Source organism: Heterodontus francisci, chromosome 18 (genome assembly GCF_036365525.1).
Source record: "Heterodontus francisci isolate sHetFra1 chromosome 18, sHetFra1.hap1, whole genome shotgun sequence".
Lineage (NCBI taxonomy): Eukaryota > Metazoa > Chordata > Chondrichthyes > Heterodontiformes > Heterodontidae > Heterodontus > Heterodontus francisci.
This window is the reverse complement of record NC_090388.1, coordinates 85,713,470-85,735,962: the sequence shown is the minus strand read 5'-3', so window position 1 is coordinate 85,735,962 and position 22,493 is coordinate 85,713,470. Positions and strand designations below refer to the sequence as shown.

General features: G+C 44.8%; 1 protein-coding gene across 3 annotated transcripts in view; it reads left to right on the top strand.

Annotated features, from left to right (window-relative positions):
• Positions 1 to 21,478, top strand: part of wdr91 (WD repeat domain 91) — a 75,647-nt gene extending 54,169 nt beyond the window's left edge. For all 3 annotated transcript variants that reach the window (XM_068051087.1, XM_068051086.1, XM_068051088.1), the window contains one exon: positions 19,101 to 21,478. In XM_068051087.1, the coding sequence (XP_067907188.1) occupies positions 19,101 to 19,265 (165 nt within the window). In that variant the 3' untranslated portion in view covers positions 19,266 to 21,478. The remainder of the gene's footprint in view (positions 1 to 19,100) is intronic.
• Positions 21,479 to 22,493: the final 1,015 nt, after the last annotated feature.

Here is a 22,493-nt window from a genome sequence, read left to right as displayed (position 1 = left end):
TAGAAGACAGAAGGTAGCAGTGGAAGGGTGCTTTTCTGAATGGAGGGCTGTGACTGGTGTTTCACAGGGATCAGTGCTGGGACCTTTGCTGTTTGTAGTATATATAAATGATTTGGAGGAAAATGTAGCTGGTCTGATTAGTAAGTTTGCGGATGACACAAAGGTTGGTGGAGTTGCGGATAGTGATGAGGATTGTCAGAGGATACAGCAGGATATTCGATCGGTTGGAGACTTGGGCGGAGAAATGGCAGATGGAGTTTAATCTGGACAAATGTGAGGTAATGCATTTTGGAAGATCTAATGCAGGTGGGAAGTATACAGTAAATGGCAGAACCCTTAGGAGTATTGACAGGCAAAGAGATCTGGGTGTACAGGTCCACAGGTCACTGAAAGTGGCAATGCAGGTGGATAAGGTAGTCAAGAAGGCATATGGCATGCTTGCATTCATCGGTCGGGGCATAGAGTATAAAAATTGGCAAGTCGTGCTGCAGCTGTACGGAACTTTAGTTAGGCCAGACTTAGAATATTGCGTGCAATTCTGGTCGCCACACTACCAGAAGGATGTGGAGACTTTGGAGAGGGTACAGAAGAGGTTTACCAGGATGTTGCCTGGTCTGGAGGGCATTAGCAATGAGGAGAGGTTGGAAAAACTCGGATTGTTTTCACTGGAACGACGGCGGTGGAGTGGCGACATGATAGAGGTTTACAAAGCTATGAGTGGCATGGACAGAGTGGATAGTCAGAAGCTTTCTCCCAGGGTGGAAGAGTCAGTTACTAGGGGACATAGGTTTAAGGTGCAAGGGACAAAGTTTAGAGGGGATGTGCGAGGCAAGTTCTTTACACAGAGGGTGGTGAGTGCCTGGAACTTGCTGCCGGGGGAGGTGGTGGAAGTAGGTACAATAGTGACGTTTAAGAGGCATCTTGACAAATATATGAATAGGATGGTAATAGAGGGATATGGGCCCCAGAAGTGCAGAAGGTTTTCGTTTAGACAGGCATCAAGATCGGCGCAGGCTTGGAGGGCCGAATGGCCTCTTCCTGTGCTGAACTGTTCTTTGTTCTTGTTCATTGAACCAGACAGAGCTCTGGTTGGACCCCATCTAGAATACTGCGTTCAGTTCTGAGCACCACATCTCACGAAGGATATATTGATTTTGGAGGGGGTGCAGTGCAGATTTACTAGAATAATAACAGAGCTAAAAGGGTTAAATTGAGGACAGATTGAACAAGCTGCCTTCCCTTCAGTTGACGGATGATCTAGCCTAGGTATTTAAAATGGCAAAATAATTTGATACAGTAAACAGATAAACTATTTCCTCTAGTGGGAGAGTCCAGAACATACCAACATTCGAATTAGGAGCAGGAGTAGGCCATTTGGCCCTTCAAGCCTATTCCAGCATTTGATGAGATCATGGCTGATCTGATTGTTGGTTCATCTCTACTTTCCTGTCTACTTGCTATAACCTTTGACTCCCTTGTCAATCAAGAATCTATCTCCACCTTAAACAAATTCAATGACCCTGCCTCCACTGCTCGAGGGAAGAGACTTCCACAGACTAATGACTCTGATTTTAAAAAAATTCTCCTCGTTTCCATCTTATGGAAGACCCCTAATTTTTCAACTATATCGCCTAGTTCTAGTCTCTCCCATAAGGGGAACCATCCTTTCAGCATCCACCCTGTCAAGTCCCTCAGGATCTTGTATGTTACAATAAGATTGCCCTTCATTTTTTTAAACTTCCATGGATACAGGCCCAACCTGTTCAACCTTTCCTCATAAGATAACCCCTTCATCCCAGAAATCAATCAAGTAATTCTTTTCTCCACTGCTTCGAATGCAATTGCATCGATCCTTAAATAAGGAGACCCGAACTGTACACAGTATTCCAGATGTGGTCTCATCACCTCCCTGTAAAACTGTAGTAAAGCTTCCTTACTTTTGTGTTCCATTCCCCTTGCGATAAGTGACCATTCCATCTGCCTCCTTAATTACTTGCTTTACCTACATACTTATTGTGAATCATGTACCAGGACATCCCGATCCCTCTGTCAGAGTTCTGTAATCTCTCTCTATTTAAATAATTTGTTTTTCTATTCTTCCTATCAAAGTGGACAAGTTCACATTTTCCCACATTATAATCCATCTGTCAAATTTTTGCCAACTTACTTAACCTATCTATATTCCTTTGTAGCCTCCTTATGTCCTCTTCACTACTTACTCTCCTAGTTATCTTTGTGTTATCAGCAAATTTAGCAAGCACACATTTGGTCCCTTCATCCAAATTGTTGATATAGATTGTAAGTAGTTGAGGTCCCAGCACTGATCATGTAGCATTCCACTAGGCACATCCTGTCAACCTGAAAATGACTCATTTATCCCTATTTTTCCTTTTTGCTAACCAATCTTCTATTCGTGCTAATATATTGCCCCCTACACAATGACCTCTTATTTTGTGAAATAAGCTTTGACGTGGCACCTTATCAGATGTCTTTGGAATTCCAAATACACTACATCTACAGGTTCTACTTTATCCATCTTTCTTGTTACTTCCTCTTAGTCAAGCATGATTTCCCTTTCACAAAACCATGTTGACTCTGCCTGATTGCATTAAGATGTAAGTGCCCTGCTATAACCTCAATAGGTTCTAGCATTTTTGCTATGACAGATGTTAGGCTAACCAGCTTGCTACTTTTAAGATCCTAGGATTCAGGCCATCAGGTCCTAAGGACATATCGGCCATTATTTCTAATAGTTTTCTCATACCCTTTCTCTGGTGATTGTAATTTTTTAAGTTCCTCCTCCCCTTTCACCTCTTGATTTACAAGTATTTCTAGGATGTTACATGTGTCTTCTACAGTGAAGACAGACACACTATCTTTTCAACGCTTCCACCGTTTCCTTATTTCCCATTATTATTCCCCATACGTGACGTGAAAGAGACTCCAGGATGGTATGTTGCCTCCCTGGTGCCAGGGTCAAGGATGTCTCTGAACGGACAGGGGGCATTCTGAAGGGGGAGGGTGAACAACCAGAGGTTGTGTTACACGTCGGTACCAACGACATAGGCAGGAAGAGTGATGAGGTCCTGTAGGGGAGTTTAGGGATTTCGGTAGTAAGTTAAGAAACAGGACCTCGAGGGTTGTAATCTCTGGATTACTCCCTGTGCCACATGCCAGTGAGGCTAGAAATAGGAAGATAGTGCAGCTAAACATGTGGCTGAGCAGCTGGTGCAGAAGGGAGGGTTTCAGATATCTGAACCATTGGGCTCTCTTCAGGGACAGATGGGACCTGTACAAGAAGGACGGGTTGCATCCAAACTGGAGGGGCACTAATATTCTGGCTGCAAGGTTTGCTAGCGTCACTCGGGAGGGTTTAAACTAGTGTGGCAGGGGGGTGGGAACCAGAGCAGTAGGACAGTTAGTGAAATAAATGAGGAGGACATAGTAAATAAGGCCAGTATGACTAAGAGGAAGAGCAGGCAGAGAGATGTTGCTGAGCACAGCGGGACTGGTGGTCTGAAGTGCATTTGTTTCAGTGTGAGAAGTATAACAGGTAAGGCAGATGAACTTAGAGCTTGGATTAGTACTTGGAAATATGATGATATTGCTCTTACAGAGACTTGGTTGAGGGAAGGGCAGGATTGGCAGCTAAATGTTCCAGGCTTGAGAAGCTTCAGGCGTGATAGAGGGGGATGTAAAAGGGATGGGGGAGTTGCATTACTGGTTAAGGAGAATATCACAGCTGTACTGCGGGAGGACACCTCAGAGGGGTCATGCAGCAAGGCAATATGGGTGGAGCTCAGGAATAGGAAGGGTGCAGTCATGATGTTGGGGGTTTACTACAGGCCTCCCAACAGCCAGCGGGAGGTAGAGGAGCAGATATGTAGACAGATTTTGGAAAGATGTAAAGGTAACAGGGTTGTGGTGGTGGGTGATTTTAACTTCCCCTATATTGACTGAGACTCACTTATTGCTAGGGGCTTGGATGGGGCAGAATTTGTGAGGAGCATCCAGGAGGGCTTCTTGCAACAATATGTAGATAGTCCAACTAGGGATGGGGCCATTCTGGACCTGGTATTGGGGAATGAGCCCGGCCAGGTGGTCGAAGTTTCAGTGGGGGAGCATTTCGGGAGCAGTGACCATAATTCCATAAGTTTTAAGGTACTTGTGGATAAGGATAAGAGTAGTCCTCGGGTGAAGGTGCTAAATTGGGGGAAGGCTAATTATAACAATATTAGGCAGGAACTGAAGAATTTAGATTGGGGGAAGCTGTTTGAGGGTAAATCAACATCTGACATGTGGGAGTCTTTCAAACGTCAGCTGATTAGAATCCAGGACCAGCATGTTCCTGTGAGGAAGAAAGGGAAGTTTCGGGAAGCTTGGATAACACTGGATATTGAGCCTAGTCAAAAAGAAAAAGGAAGCATTTGTAAGGGCTGGAAGGCTAGGAACAGACGAAGCACTTGAGGAATATAAAGGCAGTAGGAAGGAACTTGAGCAAGGAGTTAGGAGGGCTCAAAGGGGTCATGAAAAATGATTGGAAAACAGGATTAAGGAAAATCCCAAGGCTTTTTATACATATATAAAGAGCAAGAGGGTAACCAGGGAAAGGGTTGGCCCACTCAAGGACAGAGATGGGAATCTATGTGTGGAGCCAGAGGAAATGCGCGAGGTGCTAAATGAGTACTTTGCACCAGTATTCACCAAAGAGAAAGACTTGGTGGATGATGAGCCTCGGGAAGGGAGTGCAGATAGTCTCGGTCATGTCTTTATCAAAAAGGAGGAGGTGTTGGGTGTCTTGCAAAGCATTAAGGTAGATAAGTCCCCAGGGTCTGATGGGATCTACCCTCGAATGCTGAGGGAGGCACGGGAAGAAATTGCTGGGGCCTTGACAGAAATCTTTGCATCCTCATTAGCTACAGGTGAGGTCCCAGAGGACTGGAGAATAGCCAATGTTGTTCCTTTATTTAAGAAGGGTGGCAAGGATAATCCAGGAAATTATAGGCCGGTGAGCCTTACGTCAGTGGTAGGGAAACTATTAGAGAGGATTATTCGGCACAGGATTTACTCCCATTTGGAAACAAACGAACTTATTAGCGACAGGCAGCATGGTTTTGTGAAGGGGATGTCGTGTCTTACTAATTTGATTGAGTTTTTTGAGGAAGTGACGAAGATGATTGATGAAGGAAGGGCTGTGGATGTTGTCTATATGGGCTTCAGTAAAGCCTTTGACAAGGTCCCTCATGGCAGACTGGTACAAAAGGTGAAGTCACCCGGGATCAGAGGTGAGCTGGCAAGATGGATACAGAACTGGCTCTGTCATAGAAGACAGAGGGCATCAGTGGATGGGTGTTTTTCTGAATGGAGGGCTGTGACTAGTGGTGTTCCGCAGGGATCAGTGCTGGGACCTTTGCTGTTTGTAGTATATATAAATGATTTGGAGGAAAATGTAGCTGGTCTGATTAGTAAGTTTGCGGACGACACAAAGGTTGGTGGAATTGCGGATAATGATGAGGATTGTCAGAGGATACAGCAGGATATAGATCGGTTGGAGACTTGGGCGGAGAAATGGCAGATGGAGTTTAATCTGGACAAATGTTAGGTAATGCATTTTGGAAGGTCTAATGCAGGTGGGAGGTATACAGTAAATGGCAGAACCCTTAGGAGTATTGACAGGCAAAGAGATCTGGGCGTACAGGTCCACAGGTCACTGAAAGTGGCAATGCAGGTGGATAAGGTAGTCAAGAAGGCATACGGGATGCTTGCATTCATCGGTTGGGGCATAGAGTATAAAAATTGGCAAGTCATGTTGCAGCTGTACAGAACCTTAGTTAGGCCAGACTTAGAATATTGCGTGCAATTCTGGTCGCCACATTACCAGAAGGATGTGGAGGCTTTGGAGAGGGTACAGAGGAGGTTTACCAGGATGTTGCCTGGTCTGGAGGGCATTAGCTATGAGGAGAGGTTGGAAAAACTCGGATTGTTTTCACTGGAACGACGGAGGTGGAGGGGCGACATGATAGAGGTTTACAAAGTTATGAGTGGCATGGACAGAGTGGATTGTCAGAAGCTTTTTCCCAGGGTGGAAGAGTCAGTTACTAGGGGACATAGGTTTAAGGTGCGAAGGGCAAAGTTTAGAGGGGATGTGCGAGGCAAGTTCTTTACACAGAGGGTGGTGAGTGCCTGGAACATGCTGCCAGGGGAGGTGGTGGAAGCAGATATGATAGCGACCTTTAAGAGACACCTTGACAAATACATGAATAGGAAGGGAATAGAGGGATATGGGCCCCGGAAGTGCAGAAGGTGTTGGTTTAGGCAGGCATCAAGATCGGCGCAGGCTTGGAGGGCTGAATGGCCTGTTCCTGTGCTGTACTGTTCTTTGTTCTCTAGAGGCTCACTTTAGTTATTTTGCTTTAAATACTTTAGAAACTCTTACCATCTGTTTTTATATCTGTAACTGGCTTTCCCTTATACTCTAATTTCTCCCTCTTTTTTTTGTCGATCTTTGGTTTTTAAATTCTGTCCAATCTTCTGAGCTATCACTAATCTTTGCAGAATTGTATGCTTTTTCTTTCACAATTTGATACTATCCTTAACTTCCTTAGTTAGTCATGGATGGTCTGTCCTTCTCAGTCTTTCTTTCTCACTGGAATGTATCTCTGCTAAGTGTTATGAAATAGCTCCTTAAATGTCTGCCACTGCACCTCTACTGTCCTACCCTTTAACCTGATTTCCCATTTGACTTCAGCTAGCTCTGCCTTCATTCCCTTGCAATTGTCATTAAGTTTAAAACACTGGTCTTAGATCCACATTACACACCCTCAAACTGAATGAATTTCACATTCATGTGATCACTGCTACCTAGCGGCTCCTTCACTGAGGTCATTCATCCTGTCTCATTGCACGTTACCAGGTCGAGAATACCCTGCTCTCTGGTTGACTCTACAATGTGCTGCTCTAAGAAATTGTCTCGTATACACTCTACAAACTCACATTCCAGGCTACCTTTGCCAGTTTGATTTGTCCAATATCTATATATAGCTTAAAATTACCCATGATTATTGCTGTACCTTCCTTACAAGCCCCCATTATTTCTTCCTGTATACTCTGTCCTACAGTGTAGCTACTTTTAGGGGGCCTATAAACTACTCCAACTACTCTTACCTTTACTATTTCTTATATCTACCCAAACTGATTCTACATCTTGATCTTTGAAACTGAAGTCATCTCTCACTATAGTACTTATGTCATCCTTAATCCCATCACCTTTTCTAGCTTCCAGACCGTCCGAAATGCCAAGTACCCTTGAATATTCACGTCCCGGCCTTGGTCACCCTGCAGCCATGTCGCAGTCTGCTGAAGGGTCACAGACCTGAAACGTTAACACTGTTTCTCTCTACACAGATGCTGCCAGATCTGCTGAATATTTCTGGCACTTTCTGTTCTCAAAGCATGTCATACTTGTTTATTTGTATTTGTGCTGTCAATTCATCTTTTTATTTATGAATGCTGCTGCATGCATTCAGATACAGAGCCTTTAGTTCTGTCTTTTTACTATTTTTGCACATACTCCCTTAAAAGGCTGTGCATGCTGGGGGTCAATTCAGATTTTCACGACTGAGGTTGATGCAGGTTTGTCAAGTAAGGGTATTAAGGAATATGGAGCCAGGCAGATAGATGGGAGTTGAGATGCAGATCAACCATGACCCAATTGAATAGAGAAACAGGCTCAAGAGGCTGAATGACCTACTCATATTCCTCTGTTCCATGCATAGTGGTAGAGCTGCTCTTACTGCTACTGGGCTGAGATGATGGGCAATAAATGCTGGCCTGGCCTGCGATGCCCACATCCCATGAATGAATAAAAAAAAATGAGCTGCCTCCACAAGATAGGGAATTAAACTGAGAGTTTCTGGGTTGTGTACATTAGAACTATACCAGCCAATACCCTTAACTGCTGTCTGTGAGCCCCACATGGCCTCGACTGACCATGTTACAGCAGTGAAGCAGGCTTAGTCAGCATGCGGAGGGGCGGAGATGACGGAGTAGCCTTGGTCGGTGTGTAGAGGGGAGAAAGACGGTGGTGAAGTAGGCTTGGTCGGGGTGTGGAGGGGAGGCGAGGGCGGTGGAGCAGGCTTGGTCGGGGTGTGGAGGGGAGGAGAGGGCGGTGGAGCAGGATTGGTCGGGGTGTGGAGGGGAGGAGAGGACGGTGGAGCAGGCTTGGTCGGTGTGTAGAGAGGAGAAGACGGTGGTGAAGTAGGCTTGGTCGGGGAGGGGAGGAGAGGGCGGTGGAGCAGGCTTGGTTGGTGGGTGGAGGGGAGGAGAGGGCGGTGGAGCAGGCTTGGTTGGTGGGTGGAAGGGAGGAGAGGGCGGTGGAGCAGGCTTGGTCGGGGAGTGGAGGGGAGGAGTGGGCGGTGGAGCAGGTGGAGACTCAGCTTGGCAGTGGGAAGCACCAGCTGAAGCCATGGATGCAGAAAGTAGGTGAGCAGCAGATAGTAAATGGTCAGCGAGGAGCCGGGGGCAAGATAATTTTTATAAAATGTTGTTTGATTTTATTTTAAATGTGCTCTTTGGCTGCATTTAAATCCTAAGGTTTTTGAAACAATTAGAGTTTGGGTCATATTCCAAAAGGTGATTGTGTTAGATATGGTGTTTAACCAGGGTGCTGCCTAACCTCAGAACACATTAATCATATGTAGCTCAGTCGCTGGTTGTCACATGGATCTGAACCTCCTGTTCCAAAATACTGCATTCTATGGATTAGGCCATTAGCTGCTGTTGTAATGTTCTGCACCATGTTGTGAAACTGTGCTACCCAACAAATGGTGACAGACTAATGCGGTCCATGTACACGGTGCTGCTAACATATGGTGACAGAGTGCAATAGTGTTGATGTAAACACTGATTCCCAAATCCCAGCTGTACTATTGCATAGGCACTGAGTTGAAGGATGGATAGAAATAGTTGGGTTAACCGGCCCAGAATGGAGAAGCAGATGGAGAACCTGTATTAATACAAGGGGAATAATAATGATTTTGATAAAATGAGGAAATTGCCTTTAATTATCTGAATGATGGTTGGGTGTTCTGTTCTGATTGTTTATGCTGCAGCACAAAGCAACGTTTGGGTAAATTCAGCATTATCAGCATAGAAAACAAAGTTACAACATGGAAACAGGCCATTCGGCACAACCAAACATATATACAACCATTAACATATTGTTGGCCTTTGCTCCGTGACCTTTTGGTCAGCTATGTGGCCTGGTCCAATCTGCACCTTCTCCTTTGTTATCTCTTGCCCCACCCCCATCTCACTTGCTTATAATCTGTGACTTTTCTAATATTTGTTAGTTCCGAAGAAGGGTCACTGACCCGAAACGTTAACTCTGCTTCTCTTTCCACAGATGCTGCCAGACCTGCTGAGTGATTCCAGCATTTCTTGTTTTTGTTTCAGATTTCCAGCATCCGCAGTATTTTGCTTTTATATACAAGAATGGAAGTGTTCAAAATCGGGACATGTTTCCAGTGTCCATAATGAGAAGGCCCATGGGTGGGGGGGTGGGTTGGGGGTAGAGGGAGGGATGGGGGTGGGGGCGGGGGGAGGGTCAGGTCTCCTTACCAAAGGAAGGATGAACTTGCCTTGGAGTACAGTGAAGGTTCATGCGACTGATTCCTGGGATGAGGGAACTTATGAGCAAAGATTGAGTAGAATTGGCCTTTATTCCTGAGTTTAAAAGGATGAGAGCTAATCCTGTTAAAACCTAAAATTCTTTAGGAGTTTGGCAGGGTAGATGCTGGGAGGATGTTTCTTCAGGCTGGGGAGTTAAAGTTGGGGGTCACAGACTCAGAATAAGGGGGTTGGCATTTAGGACTGAGATGAGAAATTCCTTTACTCAAAAAGGGTTGTGAACCTTTGGAATTTGCTAGCCCTGAGATAAGCTCAGTTGTTGAGCATATTCAAGACACAAATTTTAGATACTGAGGGAATCAATGGATGTGGGGATGATGGGGGAAGGTGGAGTTGCACTAGAAGAGAAACCATGATTTTACTGTATGGTGGAACAGGCTCGCAGGGCTGAATGGCCCACTCTGGCTCCTGGTTCTTATGATTTGATTGAAGTTTCATAGAATTTGTAAAGGAACTGATGGATTAGAAAAAGAGAAACTTTTTCCCTGCTGGAGGAGTCCCAAAGTGATAACACAGAAGGAGACCATTCAGTCTATTGAGTCATTGCAGGGGCTCTGTAGAGCAATGCAGTCAGTCTCATTCCCCCCCACTCTATCCCAGTAGCCTTGCAAGTTTATTCCCTTCAAGTGAGCATCGAATATTCTTTTGAAATCATTCATCTCTACTTCCACCACTCTCGTAGACAGCAAGTGCCAGGTCATTACCACTCACTGTAAAAATAATGTTCTTCCTCAGATTCCACCCCCCCCCCCCCCCCCCCCACATCTCTTGCCCAAACAGCTTTTCTTTGTCTACAATATCTAAACGTGTCATAATCTTGTACACCTGTATCAGATCTCCCCTTAAACTACTTTGTTCCAAGGTGAACAAACACAGCTTCTCCAAACTAACCTTGTAGCTAAAATCCTTCATCCTTGGAACCATTCTGGTCAATCTCCCCTGCACCTTCCTAAAGTGTGGTGACCAGAACTGGACGTAATAGTCTAGTTGTGGCCTATCGAGAGCTTTGTAGAGGTTCAGCACAACTTCCTTGCTTTTGTACTCCGTACCTTTATTTATGAAGTCCAACATTCCATGGGCTTTGCTAATTAATCTCCATACGTCCTGCCACCTTCAGAGATTTGTGCACATGAACCCCGAGGCCCCTCTGTCCTTGCACACTGTTTGGAACTGGGCTGTTAGGTATGTATTGCTTCTCTTATCCCTCCTGTCAAAATGCATCACCTCAGGAGGGATACAAGATGGCCAGGAAGGATCTGAAGAAAGGGATTAGGAGAGCTAAGAGAGGGCATGAAAAATGCTTGGCGGGTAGGATAAAAGAAAACCCCAAGGCCTTTTACGCGTATGTCAGAAATATGAGGATGACCAGGGGGACCGTAGGTCCGGTCAAGGACAATAGCGGGAGACTGTGTGTTGAGCCGGAAGAGATAAGTGAGGTTTTGAATGAGTACTTCTCTTCGGTATTTACGAATGAGAAGGGGTGTATTACTGAAGAGGACGGTGTGAAACAGACTGGTAAGCTCGAGGAAGTGCTCGTTAGGAGGGAAGATGTGTTGGGGTTTTTGAATAACTTGAAGATAGACAAGTCTCCCGGGCCTGACGGGGTATATCCAAGGATGTTATGGGAAGCAAGGGATGAAATTGCAGAGCCGTTGGCAATGATCTTTTCATCTTCTCTGCTGACGGGGGTGGTACCAGGTGATTGGAGGGTGGCAAATGTTGTGCCCCTGTTCAAGAAAGGGAATAGGAACAACCCTGGGAATTACAGGCCAGTTAGTCTTACTTCGGTGGTAGGCAAGTTGATGGAAAAGGTGCTGAGGGATAGGATTTCTGAGCATCTGGAAAGACACTGCTTGATTCGGGACAGTCAGCACGGTTTTGTGAGGGGTAGGTCTTGCCTCACAAGCCTGATTGAATTCTTTGAGCAGGTGACCAAGCAAGTGGATGAGGGTAAACCAGTGGATGTGGTGTACATGGATTTTAGTAAGGCATTTGATAAGGTCCCCCATGGTAGACTTATGGAGAAAGTCAGGAGGCATGGGATAGTGGGGAATGTGGCCAGTTGGATTAAGAATTGGCTAACTGATAGAAGGCAGAGAGTGGTCTTAGATGGTAAATACTCAGCCTGGAGCCCAGTTACCAGTGGCGTGCCGCAGGGATCAGTTCTGGGTCCTCTCCTGTTTGTGATTTTTATTAACGACTTGGATGAGGAAGTCGAAGGGTGGGTCAGTAAATTTGCAGATGATACAAAGGTTGGTGGAGTTGTGGATACCGAGGAGGGCTATTGTCGTCTGCAAAGGGACTTGGATAGGTTGCAGTGCTGGGCTGAAAAGTGGCAGATGGAGTTTAACCCTGAAAAGTGTGAGGTCGTCCATTTTGGAAGGACAAACATGAATGCAAAATACTGGGTTAACGGTAGGGTTCTTGGGCATGTGGAGGAGCAGAGAGACCTTGGGGTCTATGTGCATAGATCATTGAAAGTTGCAACTCAAGTGGATAGGGCTGTGAAGAAGGCATATGGGGTGTTAGCGTTCATTAGCAGAGGGATTGAATTTAAGAGCCGTGAGGTGATGATGCAGCTGTACAGGACCTTGGTAAGGCCTCATTTGGAGTACTGTGTGCAGTTCTGGTCGCCTCATTTTAGGAAGGATGTGGAAGCCTTGGAGAGGGTGCAGAGGAGATTTACCAGGATGTTGCCTGGAATGGAGAATAAGTCTTACGAGGAAAGGCTGAACATTCTAGGCCTCTTCTCATTAGAAAGGAGAAGGATGAGGGGTGACATGATAGAGGTTTATAAGATGATCAGGGGAATAGATAGGGTAGACAGTCAGAAACTTTTTCCCCGGGTGGAGCAAAGCGTTACAAGGGGTCATAAATTTAAGGTGAAGGGTGGGAGATATAAGGGGGATGTCAGGGGAAGGTTCTTTACCCAGAGAGTGGTCGAGGCATGGAATGCCTTGCCCGGGGAAGTTGTTGAGTCAGAAACTTTAGGGACTTTCAAAAGGCTTTTGGATAGGTATATGGATAAAGGAGAATGATGGGGTATAGATTAAATTGTCCTTGACAGAGGACAAAGGATCGGCACAACATTGTGGGCCGAAGGGCCTGTTCTGTGCTGTATGTTCTATGTTCTATGTTCTCACATTTCTCTGTATTAAATTCCATCTGCCACTTGCCTGCCCATTCTGCCAGCCTATCTGTGTCCTGTTGCAGTTGATTGGTATCATCCTCATTGTCTGCCACTCCTCCAGGGTTGGTATCATTGGCAAATTTTGAAATTTTACTTTGTATTCCAATATCTAAAACATATACAAAAAGCAGTAATCTCAGCACTGAACCTTGGGGAACACCAATATCTACCATTTTCCAGTCTGAAAAAAACATTTACCTTGATTCACTGTTCTCTTTCCTTAGGCCAATTTTTATCCACTGACTTTCCTATTCCATGAGCCTCAATTTTGTTAACCAGCCTTTTATGTGCTATTATGTCCAGTGCTTTTTTAAAAATCCATATAGACAACATCTATTGCATTCTCTTCATCAACCTCCTGTTACTTCATCAAATCTTTAGATTACTCAAGCATGATCTGTCTTTTACAAATCGTGCTGGCTCTCCTTAATTAACTCAAACCTCTCCAAGTGCCTGTTGATTTGTTTCCCACCCCCCCCGATTATTGTTTCTAAAATGTTGGCCACCACCTGAGGTTAAACTGACTGGCCTGTAGTTACGAGGAATATCCTTCCACCCTTTCTTGAATATAGGTGTCACATTTGCCACTTTCCAATCCTCTGCACCACCCCGATAACCAGGGTAGATTGGAAGATTATGGCAAGGCCTTCCACTATCTCCACTCCCACTTCTTTTAGCAACCTGCAATACAAGCCATCTGGACCAGGCAACTTAGCCGTTCTAATTATAGCCAACCTTCCCAGTACATTAAGGATGCGCAATAAATGCTGGCCGAGTCAGTGACGCCCACATCCCATGAACGAATAAAAAAATCCTTCCTATCAATCTTTACCCCTTCTATTACCTCCAACATCTCCACTTCTCCTGATATTTTGTCTCTGGTGAGTAACTCACCTCTTGACTCAAAGCCTGCCCACCATCTCCAAGGCACAAGTCAGGAGTGTGATGGAATACTCTCCACTTGCCTGGATGAGTGCAGCTCCAACAACGTTCAAGAAGCTCAACAGCATCCAGGAAAAAGCAGCCCACTTGATAGGCACCCCATCTACCACCTTAAACATTCACTCCCTCCATCACCGGCACACAGTGGCAGCAGTGTGTACCATCTATAAGATGCACTAGCAACTCACCATGCCTCCTTTGACAGCACCTTTGAAACCTATGACGTCTACCACCCAAAAGATCAAAGGCGGCAGACACCTAGGAAAACTGCCACCTGCAAGTTCCCTTCCAAGTCATACACCATCCATTCCTTTAGTGTCACCTGGGTCAAAAACCTGGAATTTCCTCCTTCCCAACCTCATGAAAATCTGACAGTAGAACCTCAATAACTGCTCACTATCATTGGTACTGACATCATAGAATCACAGAATCGTTACAGTGCAGAAGGAGCCCATTCAGCCCATCGTGTCTGCATCAGCTCTCTGAAAAAGCAGCTCTCAGTTCCATTCACCCTGCCTTCTCCCCATAACTCTGCACATTCTTCCTTTTCGTATAACTGTTTAATTCCCTTTTGAATGCTTCAATTGAACCTGCCTGTACCACGTTCTCAGGCAGCCCATTCCAGACCTTAACCATTCGCTGCGTGAAAAAAGTTTTCCTCATGTCACTTTTGCTTCTCTTACCAAATACTTTAAATCTGTACACTCTCGTTCTCGATCCTTTCGTGAGTGGCAACAGTTTCTCTCTATCAATTCTGTCCAGACACCTCATGATTTTGATGTGCCCTCTGCCTCCATGTGTAAATCCCCTTTCTGGTCCCACCCCTCCTTTTTACCACCGTTTTACTATTTATATGCCTATAAAAAAACTTTGGGATTTTCTTTAATGCTAGCAGCCAGTTTCTTTTCATGCTCTCTTTGTTTCTCTTATTTGCTTTTTCACTTCCCCTTTGGACCTTCAATATTCAGCCTGGTTCTCAGTAGTACATATTTAACTGGCATGTGTCATAAGCACACTTTTTCTTCTGTGTCTTAATCTCTACCTCTTTTTTGTCATCCAGGGAGCTCTGGATTTGTTTGCCCTACATTTCCCCTTCGAGAGAACATACCTTGACTGTGCTCGAACTATCTCTTGAAGGTAGCCCATTGTTCATCTACCGGTTTTCCTGCCAGCCTTTGACTCCAGTTTAGTTGCCCCAGTTACATTCTTGCCCCATTGAAGTTGGCCTTCCCCCCAGTTAATTATTCTTACCCTCGATTGCTCCTTTTCCATGGTCAGTATAAACCTTATGATACAATGATCACTATCCCCTAAATGCTCTCCTACTGATACATAATTCACGTGGCCTACCTCATTCCCAAGAACCAGTCCCTCCTTTCTTGTTGGACTACCAACATACTGTTGTAGAAAATTTTCCTGAACACACTCTAGGAACTCTTGCCCCTCGCTGCACTTTACAGTACTATTAACCCAGTCTATGTTTGGATAATTAAAGTCCCCCATTATAACTACCATATAATTTTTTCACCTTTCTGTAATTTCCTTGCAAATTTGTTCCTCCATGTCCTTCCCACTAACTGGTGGCCTATAGACAACACCGAGCATTGTAACTGCACCTTTTTTGTCCCTTAGCTCTAGCCAAATTGATTCTGTCCTATTCAAGTTTGCAGACGACACAAAGCTGAGTGGGAGCTGTGAGGAGGATGCAGAGAAGCTCCAGTTGGACTGGACTTGATTTGGACAGGTTGAGTGAGTGGGCAAATACATGACAGATGCAGTATAATGTGGATAAATGTGAGGTTGTCCACTTTGGTGGCAAAAACAGAAAGGCAGATTATTATCTGAACAGCGATAGATTTGCAATTGTACAAGGCCTTGGTGAGACCACATCTGGAGTATTGTGTGCAGTTTTGGTCTCCTTATCTGAGGAAGGATGTTCTTGCTATGGAGGGAGTGCAATGAAGGTTCACCAGACTGATTCCTGGGATGGCAGGACTGACGTATGAAGAGAGATTGGGTCGATCAGGCTTGTATTCGCTAGAGTTTAGAAGAATGAGAGGGGATCTCATAGAAACCTACAAAATTCTAAATCGACTGGACAGACTAGATACAAGAAGGATGTTCCTGATGGCGGGGGAGTCCAGGACCAGGGGTCACAGTCTAAGGATAAGGGATAAGCCATTTAGGACTTAGATGAGGAGGGATTTCTTCACCCAGAGAGTGGTGAACCTGTGGAATTCTCTACCACAGAAAGCAGTTGAGGCCAAATTATTAAATATGTTCAAGATAGAGTTAGATATAGTTCTTGGGGCTAAAGGGGTCAAGGGATTTGGAGAGAAAGCGAGAACAGGGTACTGAGTTTGGATGATCAGCCATGATCGTATTGAATGGCGGAGCAGACTCGAATGGCCTACTCCTCCTGTTTTTCTATGTTTCTATGATTCAGACTTTACTACTTTCTCCCTTACTCTGAACCCACCTAATAACGTCCTATTCCCTACTCTTGTGCTATCTATCTCCCCCAGTGTTCTGTGCATCTTGGTATTCCTCTGATATTTCCTCTTGGTTTCCACACCACTGACAAGTTACCAGTTTTGCTTCCCTCCAATCTGAGCTCCCTCTCAGGTTCTCATCCCCCTGACAATTTAGTTTAAACCCTCCTCAACAGCACTAGCATATCTCCCAGCGAGAATATTCATCCCAGTCCTGCTAAGATGCAACCCATCCATCTTTTACAGGTCCCACCTGCCCCAGAACCAGTTCCAATGTCTGAGAAATCTGATGCGCTCTCTCCTACACCAGTTCTCCAGCCACGTGTTCAATCGCTCAGTTCTCCTATTCCTGTGCTCACTTGCATGTGGGATTGGGAGTAATCCTGAGATTACTGCTCTTGAGGTCCTGTTTTTAAATCTGGTTCCTAGCTCCCTAAAATCTGCTTTCAGGACCTCATTCCCCTTTGTTACCTATGTCATTGGTACCAAATTGGACCATGACCTCTGGCAGTTCACCCTTCCCCAGAAGAATGTCCTGCAGCCTTTCTGTGACCTCCTTGATCCTGGCACCAGGGAAGTAACATACCATCCTGGAGTCACGTTTACTGCACAGAAATGTCTATCTGTTCCCCTAACTAACGAATCCATTGTCACTACTGTCCTTCCACTCCTCCTCTTCCCCTCCTGTGCAGCTGAGCCACCTGTGGTGCTGCAAACTTGGCTCTGACTGTACTCCTCTGAGGAACTATCACCCTCACCAGTGTCTAAAATGGAAAACCGATTAGCGAGTGAGATCATATCAGGGGACTCCTGCACTACGTGCCTGGTTCTCTTACACGCCCTAGCAGTCATCCATTCCCTATCTGCCTGCATGCTCCTAACCTGCAGTGTGACCAACTCCCTAAACGTGCCATCTACGTAGTCCTCCACCGCGCAGATGCACAACAGTGACTCTAGCTGCCGTTCGGGTTCCGAAACCCAGAGCTCAAGTTTCTGCAGCCGGTGACACTTCCTGCAGATGTGTTTATCTCGGACACATGGTGTGTCCATGACTTCCCACATGCCACAGGCTGCACATTCCAGTTGGCAGAGCTGCCCTGCCATACTTTAACTTTACAGACTAATTATTATAAGTAGAATAGCTGACCAGGTACTCATCAAACCGCTCCTTCCACTGCACCAAAGCAAGAACCAATACTGGAGGGCTTAAAAAAAAAAAAAGTAGAACAATGGAGCACCACCTCCCCCTAACTCGCCACTCACCAAACCCAAATCTGTACATTCAGCTTGCAATCTGCACTCTGTTTGCAGGCTGCACCCAGACCTCTGTCTTTATACCTTTTGAAGCTGAAACTGCAGCAACCAGATTTGACTGCTCAGCTACTTAACTAATCAGCTACTCTGCAGTTGAGCCTGTTAATCCCTGCTTAACACTCTAAGAAACTTACTTTACTTTCTTAACCCTATTTTATCTAGAGGGTAAATCCCAGTTAAATGCTAACTGCAGACCAAACTTTTGTAAGGATAACAACACTTAAAATCCCCACTCACCAAACTCGAATCTCCACACTCGGCTTGCAATCTGCAGTTTGTTTATGTGTACCGCAAATTTTGGCGCACTCCCTTCCCCTACATATTCTGCACCCTCTCCTTTACTCTGGCACCAAGGAGGCAACGTGCAACTCACAATGCCAGTTACAGAAATGCCTGGCTGTCCCCCAACTCTAGAATTTGCTAAAACGACTGCATTTCTACTCTTCCCTCCTGTGCAGTCCTTTGCCCATTGGTGCCATAGTCTGCACTGCACTCTTTCAAGGTATCATCACTCCCAGCTGTCTCTAATGCTGAATAGCGCGCACCCTGAAGACTTCCTGCCTCTTCCAGGTGGCCACCCACTATCCTGAACTCTTACTGCCTGAGGGGTGGCCACCACCTGGAACGTACAATCCAGGAAAACTCTCATCCTCTCTGATTCTCCGCAGTGACTCCAGCTGCCCTTCAAGCTCAGAAATTCTGAGCACGAGCTCAAGCAGCTGGAACCACGTCATATGTACGAAGTGTCCTGAAGGTCCCACATGGTGTAGGAATTGCTTCAGGTGCCAGTCGCCCATCCATCTGAGAAAAAATCTCTTCCCCTCTTTTCGAATCTCAAATCTAGGAGAAGTGTTATAACCTTAATCTCAGGACCAGATCATTCAGGTGAGAAGTTAAGTAGCACGCCTTCATGCAGAGAGTGGTAAAATTGTGGAATTCTGATCCCACAAAAAAGGATCTGATGCTACCTCAATTTCAAACCTGAATGAAAAGGGTATGAAGCCAAGGCAGGTAGCTGGAGTTGGAATACAGATCAGCCATGATCTCATTGAGTGGCGCAACAGTCTTGAGGGACTGAATTACTTAATCTGTTCCTATGTCCAGTTGACAAGATTGTAAAGTGAATGAGATGAGTGCCTGCTAATCCCATTATAGCTCTTTAATTTGTCCATCACCAGTTTGAAGCTATGCGTCCTCTTCTAATGGTGTGTTTATACCTTGAAGCGATACTTCAGATTTGCCATTTATATAACATTTAGTTTTTTTTATATAAGATTCCCCTAAGTTGCTACCTTTTGAGATCAAAGATCTCCATTTCTTTTCATAGAGTAAGAAGTGTTTTTATTTATGGTTAATTCTTCTGACACCAGAAGTAACTCTTAATGGGGGTGGTCTGAAGTTGATCCAGGAATGAGTAAGGTTCTAGATTCTATATACCTGTTGACTCCAGTGGGCTTTTCTGTCTTTTTTCCTAGCTGACAGATACAGAACGAATCTTGGAGCCTTGTCTGTCACTTGGAGGTCACCGAGCACCTGTGGTCACTGTCGATTGGTGTACTGCAATGGATTGTGGGACATGCCTGACAGCATCCATGGATGGGAGGATAAAGCTAACTACTCTACTGGCCCAAAAACCATAAATCTGAAGCCATCAGGACTGAAGCTACAGTGTGGGTGACTGAGACATTGCTTCGTTAGCAAGGTGCAGGGCATTGCAGTACTTGACTTCCAATTGAATCTGTGTCAAGCAAAATGTTTGGAATAATTTAATTGCATTCCCTTCAACTACACATTTCTGTAGCTCTCAGACTAACAGCTCTTTGTATGAAAAGCCATTCCTGCTATTGTTTCATGTCTAACAATTAACTTCAAAAATAGCATATTGCATTACTGGGGCCAGATCAATGTGCTGTCTAAACCTGATTTTAAACATGGCAGAAGCTGGATACCCTGTTAATAGTGGCTCCTGGCTCTCTGTCACTGCAATGCAACATGCCTTCTATGAACAAAATAATACATTTTTTTACTCACCTCACAGTTGGGACATGAGTCACATATTATGCTCAGAATTGTGTAGCAGTAGTTGTGCCAGTGTACTGCTTACATGCACCAGGTGGTATAATCATAAGACACCCAAACCAGAAATTGATGGAAAAGCGAAATACTGCAGTTGCTGGAAATCATTGGCTTGGCTGATGTCAGATGGGACAGTTGTCGGATACTACAGCTTGCCTCAGTGCCCCTGGGGTAGATGGTTAAAAATTAACCAGTTTCTCACTCCTGTGCTATCCAGTGCTACCTGCTGAAGTATTTTAGTATTTTTGGTTAAGAACAAGATCTGGGCAGACAGTGATAACTGTCATGGTCAAGTATGCTGCAGGCACTCGCTGTGTAGCATCGTGGCAGCTTGGACAGATTTGAAATAGGATACATCAATGAGAAACTTAGCACAAAATAAAGCTCCTGATCCAGAATTGTGCACATGAGCCATTTATATTAACATTACTTGACATTAAATGCCCCTGATTTGCAGAGATTTAATCTCTGATGTCTACTTGGAGTAATCTGAATATCTTAACTGGCAAGTTTAGCTTTACATAGTTCACTCAAGTAGAAGAAAGATTGAGTGCTTTACAGGGAGATGAGGACATTTAAGGGTATAATGGTGCAAAATGCCAACTTCCAGGATGGTCCAAAGCCTCAGGTCAGAAACCAATTTGTGTCCTTGCCCTTCAGTATAAACAATAGTCAATGACTATTGACTCAGGCTCCCTAGATAAGTTGTCTGAGTGTTAGACGTTTTGAGTCGGCCTTTGATGTTTTCTCTGAGGCAGTGGTGCTGCTCGCTCCTTTAAGCGGTCTGAATGTCTTGTGTTCAAGAATTTGCTTGTACTGTACTAACTAATTGCACAATTGTGTAAGCTGGTGTTGTAACAGTGGAATGCCTTTGTGATCTGAATTAGGTAATCAAATCTTTCACATGAGGGCATGTACAATCCAATCTTTCTGCAGGTTGAAACACTTGGTGAAATGAGTCCTGATAGGAATTGTTAGGCTGCTTTATTGAGCAGACAGCAGGTGAACCTAGAATACGAGTCAGAGCAAATTCTGCTTGATCTCATTTCTCTCTTTAGAAAAATAAGAAACCATGTGCCCTGGCTCACTAGGTTTTGGGTACGCATTTCTGCTTTGCACAATCCCCTCCCTTCCTTTCTCGATTAATTCTGACCCAGGAACCTGTGCCAAAATTCATCAACAGGCCTCTGAACCATAGTGACCACCCCTAGCCCCAGAAGAATATACTCCTTGCAGTGCTCACATAAATAGAATCAACCTCACCACAAAGGTTGTGAATATTTGTTGCCAACCTGCGCTAAGAACCAATTGCTCAACATCCCAGGCCCCCCTGACAATGAAGTCTAATTATATTGGTATGGAATAGACTGTCCAAAGTGACGTTCCACAAATTGGCTTGTATGGCTTTCATACGCAGCCAATGGCTTTTTTAAACCAGTGCAAACTGTTTTAAAATACAACACAATATAACTCAATCTGAAAATCCTTTTGCAGATGATTAAAGTGATAAAATCCCATAATGTGACTGAAGACCTGTGTACCCAGATAGAAATATGACCAGTCATGTCTCAGATCAGGACCTACTTACAGTGGATGTTGGCTGAGCTTTGTTAGCTTTTGGGCAAAGATTTTTGTATTTTCCTCAGCTGCAAGGGTCTTGGTGTTGCGGATTTTCAAGATGCAAGATGTACTCGTGGAAGGCCTCATCAGATGGCTTCCTGATTGTTAATTGCTTCTCATTGGTGACTCAAATATACTTTAAAGGTGCTGCAAATCCCATTTGTTGTATGTTCTTTTTGTATGAGGTTTGTTAACTACTTGGCATAAGCAGAGAGTTCAGAGATTGCAGCAATACATGCTGTAGTGAATAGTTTGCCTACTTGTTGCTTTCCAAATGCATTATTCAGTCTGGTGGGGGAAACCTTAGACCAGTTGTTGCCTTGGTTAAGATGGCAGGGCTGACCTGTCCTGGAAAAGAGGCTGACAGATTCTGCACTGGACCATGATAGACTTTGTAACCTGAGTTCTGAACCAATCAAGTCTGCACTCTTTAGGGAGCTGTTGCTAATTGGCCACTGAAATTGGATTTAAGAGTGGAAGTAGAATGGTGCTAAATGGACTAGCAGTAGGAAGTTTATCACTATTTTATTTCAATGTATTGCATGGTTTTATTTGATTAAACTCCAGCAGTGCTTCTGCTTACACCTGGGCATTCCTAAAGACTAGGTTCTGCCCCTGTGCATAAGCTCTTTGAACTTGGGTATGTAGGATGTGTCCCTACAACGAGAAATTGCACTCCATATCAGAGAAAAAACCGACACACAGGGTAGATTTCTCAGCAGCTTGATTTGGATCCTATGACTGGCTCCTATTCCTATGACTCGGGCATGGAGATGGCTAATAAAAAGTGACAAGTTGAGATGTAGGACGAGGAATAGCAAAATACGTGAATGGGTCGCAATCTGTATTGCTGTAGCATTCAGAATCAACAAGACTCCCCTGATAGTTGAGAGTGTGCAACAGAGCCATGTTCCGGTTCTGTGCTGGGCTAGCAAGGATGACAGATGGTGTCTACAATAACTTTCAACCCTGGGTTAGGGAACAGTGATAATTGTGGTTTTGGCAGCATAGTCATCCCAAGAACAATTTCAGGCCAAGAGGGGAGTGGCTGGGCTTTCTCTTGTTCGCGATGGGCATTATCTGCTATGACTCCAGTAATAGGAAGGTTTCATTTTGGCCCCCATTGTTTTGCTTGGCCTTGTTGAATTCATACTCTGAATGTTGCCCTGATG